This window comes from Tiliqua scincoides, chromosome 2 (genome assembly GCF_035046505.1).
Source record: "Tiliqua scincoides isolate rTilSci1 chromosome 2, rTilSci1.hap2, whole genome shotgun sequence".
Classification (NCBI taxonomy): Eukaryota; Metazoa; Chordata; class Lepidosauria; order Squamata; family Scincidae; genus Tiliqua; species Tiliqua scincoides.
Window position 1 is genome coordinate 226,692,923 of NC_089822.1, and position 6,000 is coordinate 226,698,922.

At 43.5% G+C, this 6,000-nt stretch overlaps 1 protein-coding gene across 2 annotated transcripts in view; it reads left to right on the top strand.

The window, feature by feature from the left end:
* The window catches only part of FGD5 (FYVE, RhoGEF and PH domain containing 5), a 152,445-nt gene extending 149,333 nt beyond the window's left edge, over positions 1-3,112 (top strand). For both annotated transcript variants that reach the window (XM_066616284.1, XM_066616283.1), the window contains exons 19-21: positions 1,274-1,402; positions 1,767-1,915; positions 2,843-3,112. In XM_066616284.1, coding sequence (XP_066472381.1) covers positions 1,274-1,402; positions 1,767-1,915; positions 2,843-2,879 — 315 coding nt within the window. In that variant the 3' untranslated portion in view covers positions 2,880-3,112. The remainder of the gene's footprint in view (positions 1-1,273; positions 1,403-1,766; positions 1,916-2,842) is intronic.
* Positions 3,113-6,000: the final 2,888 nt, after the last annotated feature.

Below are 6,000 nucleotides of genomic sequence, written 5' to 3' on the forward strand. Positions count from 1 at the left end.
TGCAGGAGGAGGAGTAGCGGCACTTCCTGGGGTCTTTGGGGTTGTGGGATTCCTGGCAGCCTTGCTTCCGCCCAGCCGGTCCCTCCACTGCTCAAGGAAGCCCTGGAGAGGGCAGGGGGGTGGGGGGACAGCCTGCTGGCCCGGCGCTTCCCCGCGCCCACTCAGAGCCGCTGTATGCATTCACTTAAGTTCTGCCTCCTGCGAAGGCAAGGAGTGGAACGGGGGCGTCCTGGCTGCTGCCGCCCCCGCCACCGCCGCCCTTGTCACCAAACTGATGGAGGGCAGGGAGCGTGCAGGGAGCATCCTGTGCTGCCTGCTCCCCGCCAGATGCTCCCTGGTGCGGGGGTAGCGTGCCTCCCTCTGTGCATGCCACAGATGCAGTCATGCGCTCAGGAGTGGGCAGCGCAGGTCACTCCCCGCACGCTTCCTGCCCTCCATCAGTTTGGTGACAAGGGCGGTGGCCACGGCAGCAGCTAGGACGCCCCCATTCCGCTCCCTGCCTTTGCAGGAGGCAGGATTTAAGTGAGTGTGTGCAGCGGCTCCGAGTGGGCACAGGGGAGTGCCAGGCCAGTAGGCTGTCCCCCCACCGCCCTGCCTCTCCCAAGGTTTCTCCAGCTCCTTGCGCAATGGGGGGACCGGACAGGTGAGACTGCCAGGAATCCTACAACACCACACAAGACACCAGGAGGTGCTGCTGCCCCTCCTTGTGAAGAGGGTCTACATCAGGTGCTGCTTTCCAGTTGCTTTCACTTCCATGTGTTTTTATCAAAGAAGAATATCTGTAATGATGTGGTCCTTCTGCCAAAAAGTTTGGAGACACCTGATCTATGAGATAGATCATACTTTTTAATAGAGACTGTATTAAAAACAGTTTTTGCTATGCTAGGTATACATACTATATATACTATGTACATATACTGTGTTTTTAATAAATTAGAGACTGTATAGTTCTTAGGTAACAATTACTGGTAGGTTATTTTTCAGGATCTGGCCTCAGGTAAAATCAGACAAAACTATAGTTAGACGCCTCCCTAAGTTTAACCCCCGACTTATCCGATGGTCATAGAAAATTCCATGATTTTTTGGCTCAAAACCTGCCCTCGACTTATCTGTGGGGTCAACTTATGGATGAGTGTCTGCGGTGATTTCGGTGGATGTCCCCTGGTTCTGGTGTTGTGTGAGAGGCAAAAGAACATCTCTCTAGCCACTCTATCCTTCCCGTGCATAATTTTGTATGTCTCAAACATACAAATGGGTTCTCTTCCATCTATAGGTAGCAGCCTCAGGAGAGGGCTCCGCTATCAGTGGCTATCTCAGCAGATGCAAGAGGGGGAAAAGGCACTGGAAGAAGCTGTGGTTTGTTATCAAAGGCAAAGTGCTCTACACCTACACAGCAAATGAGGTAAGATCTGCCGTGTGAGAGAGAATTGTCAAGTCTCACCTCACATGATACTCAGGACTGGACAGTTTGCCTGGTGCTCCAGTAATTTCACTCACTAGCTTGCATCAATATTTAGCTCTTGTACAACTGCAAAGCATTTTGTAAACATTAAAACATGCCATTGATGTCATCAGATGGGAAATTTCCAAGACTGTTCAATTTGGAACCCTACTTTGCATTCCACTGGCAGTTAGAGAAGTATTGGTCAAGCACTGAATCCCTACTGTACATTCATATAACAGAAAAGTCTCTGTTCCAGAGAACTCACATCCTTGTGACTAGTGCTCCCCTCTAAAGCCCATTTCCCATTCTGCACTGATTTCAGGACAGAGTCGCCACAGAGAGTTTGCCTTTGCTGGGGTTCTCAATTGTCCCAGAAAAGGAAGACAGAAATACGGATGCAGTTTTCCATCTTTACCACAAGCAAACTCTGTTTTATAGCTTCCGAGCAGAGGATAACAATTCAGCACAGAGGTACTGGGTGTTGACCTGCCCACAATAACATACTAACCAGTGAAAAATATGTGTCTGCAGTGCTTCTCACTCCTCTAATGTGTGCTCACTTCCTTTCAGAACCTTTTTGAATGCTTCCAAACTAAGACATAACCACTCTTGCCTCAACCCTAACTAGTGCCAGTTTTAATGCACCCAATATGTATTAACACGCAAGATTGAATTTACTTTGCCTTGACAAGGAGGTCTGGGGTGATCTGGGTCATTCAGATGCAGGTAGGGCAGGGCAGCTTTGTGGAGGTAAATGAATTTCTGGTGTAGTGATTTGGGAGTTGCTCAGCACAAGCACATCATCTTATTCAGAGTCAATGCATGTTACCCTTTTGGTCTTATAATTGTGCCTGAACACTTATGGAAATATAAGATATGAATATGTGCAGTTTGCTTCCTGACCAATCCCTGGACTAAAACCAGCCACATGTGGAGCCCAATTCTATGCATGTTCACCTAGAACATCCTGTGAAGTTTAGTGGTGCATATAAGTGGGCCTGCATTGAGTGATCCACCAAATTTACTAGTTGAACATTTTTCAAGTTAACTTGTATGGCACATCAGATTGTTTAAAAATTTTGTTGAACATTTAAAGCCTTAGAACATGCAGAGAAAAGGCTGAAATGTGATAGAACTTGAGAGGTAACACCGGCTTCTACATCCACTATCTTTCATTTTTTTCCTCATTGTTCATAAAATGGCAAAGGTATCTGATTCCCTCAGTACTGCACAGTTATTTAAAAGAATAATGCTCTCATAAACCTAAAAATCAGCAGAATGTTTTTAAACAGGCCTGCAGTGCCAATGTAGTTCTACAGCATCTGAATCTTAACTTTTTTATGTGAACTTGAATGGAAACATATAATAAGACATTTGGTTCTACTTTTTTTTTTAAAGATGGATTGAAACCATGGAGGAAGCATCTGTATTATAGCAGTTAACATTCAAGTGGACTTTAAATGAACACATTTGTATTTACAACGGAACCCTTCTATTGGAAGAAGGACCCCAACCTGGCTAAACATACTGGACAGAACTTGTTTTTCCATCCTCCAAATTTGCTTCCTTGCAGGTAGAAAATTCCTGTCTGTGCAAGTTCATTCCCATGTACTACAGCTGCATCATATCTTCAAGTTGGAGAATAAATGTATGCATTTTTCTGAAGAATATGCTTGCTCATAGCAACTGGTTCAGCTCTATTCAATTTTTTTTGCCACAAAATTGAAATATGCTTCCTTTCTTTGTGTCTAAAGAACTCGACTCATGCCACCACTAGTCTGTTTATGAGTGCCAGGATGAAATTCTGCCACGCTTGTTTTGAATTGTTGCCATAGAAAGTGTGTGGATGTGCACACATTCCCCCAGTGGCAAGGTGATTGAATTAACACAAAATTGCATAAATGATAGTAAGGATTCTGTTTCTTACCAATGTTAATGCAAACCCAAGTCTGGTGAAGAATGCATCAGTGTCCACTTCAAAGGATGTTTTAATTTATTGTAGACCATTTAGTTTGTTTGAAACTGCTTTACCTAGTATAAGTGTACTATTTGCATAGCCAAGGGAATCAGATTTTACTTTATAAATCTTATTATTGCAATATCATTTTTAATCAAAAGCTGGTGTTAACACACTTCAGGGCAAAAGAAAAAACACTTAACTGTATTGGCTGTAGTCTAGGCAGGCTAGTTCAAATGTTTCCCAGGTCTTCTAACCCACTCTTTTATGTAGTTTGCTAAGGGCAAGTGACTCTGCCTCAACCAAGAAAGAGTAGAGAATGTACCTGTGTACTCGCCACTCACTTGTGCCATTTCCAGCTCAAGAATGAGGGTGAGAGGCTGTGACCACAACTCTGAGCTGAGAGCACACACCAAAACTGGCAGCAGCCACAGTGCTCCATAATATGTCACTGGAGATATGTGTACTTTATTCCTTTTCTTCTGTGAAAGAAGTTATACACAGTGGGAGCTGAATTAAGAGGAAGGGATACTGACCCTTCAATGCTCATTTGCAGATGTGGTCTTCAGTTCTCTCCTTACAGTAGCTGATGGTAACAGGACCAAACCAGCAATCTGATAAGGTAATGCAAAGTCACATGGCAAGGCCTCCCATACACTGGTTTAGAAAAGCCCAGCAACTCTGTCTTGCTCAGACAAACATTTCAGAGTTCTAGAGGCTGAATGCCACTTGGGATTGCTCTTTCAAGAGCTTCATTAACAAAGGTCCTCATCAAGCTGCAGTTTCATGGAAACTACCAGGACAATGCCAGGATTAAAGTATAGTGCAATTAATTAAAATAACTTACTGACCATCTTGCTTCATATGTATTGGCAACCTTCAGTCTCGAAAGACTATGGTATCGCGCTCTGAAAGGTGGTTCTGGCACAGCGTCTAGTGTGGCTGAAAAGGCCAATCCGGGAGTGACAATCCCTTCCACACCGGGAGCAAGTGCAGTCTGTCCCTGGTCTGTCTCCCTGGCTATGGGCCTTCCTTCTTTGCCTCTTAGCCTCAGACTGTTGGCAAAGTGTCTCTTCAAACTGGGAAAGGCCATGCTGCACAGCCTGCCTCCAAGCGGGCCGCTCAGAGGCCAGGGTTTCCCACTTGTTGAGGTCCATCCCTAAGGCCTTCAGATCCCTCTTGCAGATGTCCTTGTATCGCAGCTGTGGTCTACCTGTAGGGCGCTTTCCTTGCACGAGTTCTCCATAGAGGAGATCCTTTGGGATCCGGCCATCATCCATTCTCACGACATGACCAAGCCAATCTTGCTTCAAAAGGTTTGTATTATACTTGTGAGGGATAGGGGGAACAATATTGCACTAGTAATGTGACCTAATGCTATAACGCTGTGCTACCAAGTGAGGGTTGTATCCAGAACACACATAGAAATAAGATGGCACATGGCGCTATTTTGCAAGCAGTTACACAAGCATATGAGGAAGATAACTGCATAACCATGAGACACTGACAATTTTGTGTGTGATGCCTAGTGCAACATGTTGCACTTGGCACAAAGCCAAGTCAGGACTCTATTCAGATTTGTGTGTGCAAGAATGCTATCTGTTTTATGTATACAAGCCTACTTATTCAAGCAGAAAGATAACTTATGGCTCAAGCCTATCCAACTTTCCAACAGTGATGCAGCTGTGCCAATGAGACATATGCTGCATCCTGTCATGGGTAAGCACTCTCAGAGTCCTCCTCAAAATAAGGGGCCATTTGTTCTTCTACTCGGGACTGCATTATGGCTACACTGGTGCTGGAAAATTGGATAGGGCTGGGCCCTTAGAATGTAACCCCGATTATTTAGAATGGGGTTTCCAGCCATGGTATTAAACATCATAATCCACGTAATCATTAAAACACTGCTATCCTGGTATTGTGAACAGACTCAGTTCGTACATTAATATGGTGAAATCTCTATCCAAAATGCTTGTAACGATGAGACTTGTGAAATCTTTTCAACATAAAAACTTGACTGTGGCAGGGACCTTAGTGGGAGCCATTATAACACATGACATCAGAATCATAGGATATCTTTTGAGTGAAACAGATTTTTATTTATTTTTAAAGTTACTCCTGGAAATTTCAGATATACTGTAAAATGCAAATTTTTGTGAAAAGTCATCGTTATATTCATGGTATGCACCACAACCTGAACTCCTAATTAAACTTCTGACTGGGTTAGAACTGCCATTGCTTGTATAAAGATTTACAATTATTCAAATACAATATTCAATGTAGGACAAAATTCAAAACTATGGCTGTGGTGCCTCATTAGTTCAAATCAGGTTACTCATTCCACACAGCACAGGAAATACACAATAAAAATTAATATTATAAAATATAAGTCACATGTCAGTCTTTGTCCATCTTTCGTGTTCCAACTTTGGCTTTGTAAAATTACTCTGTACTATAGGAAAGCAAAAGGGAAGGAAGCAAAAAAAACAAAAATGCACTGACAGAAACAGAATGTTAACCACAAAATGTAACACACTAAGTAACTAAGCAGAGTCTGAAAAACAAACATGCACTACAGAATAACAGCATTATGACATTT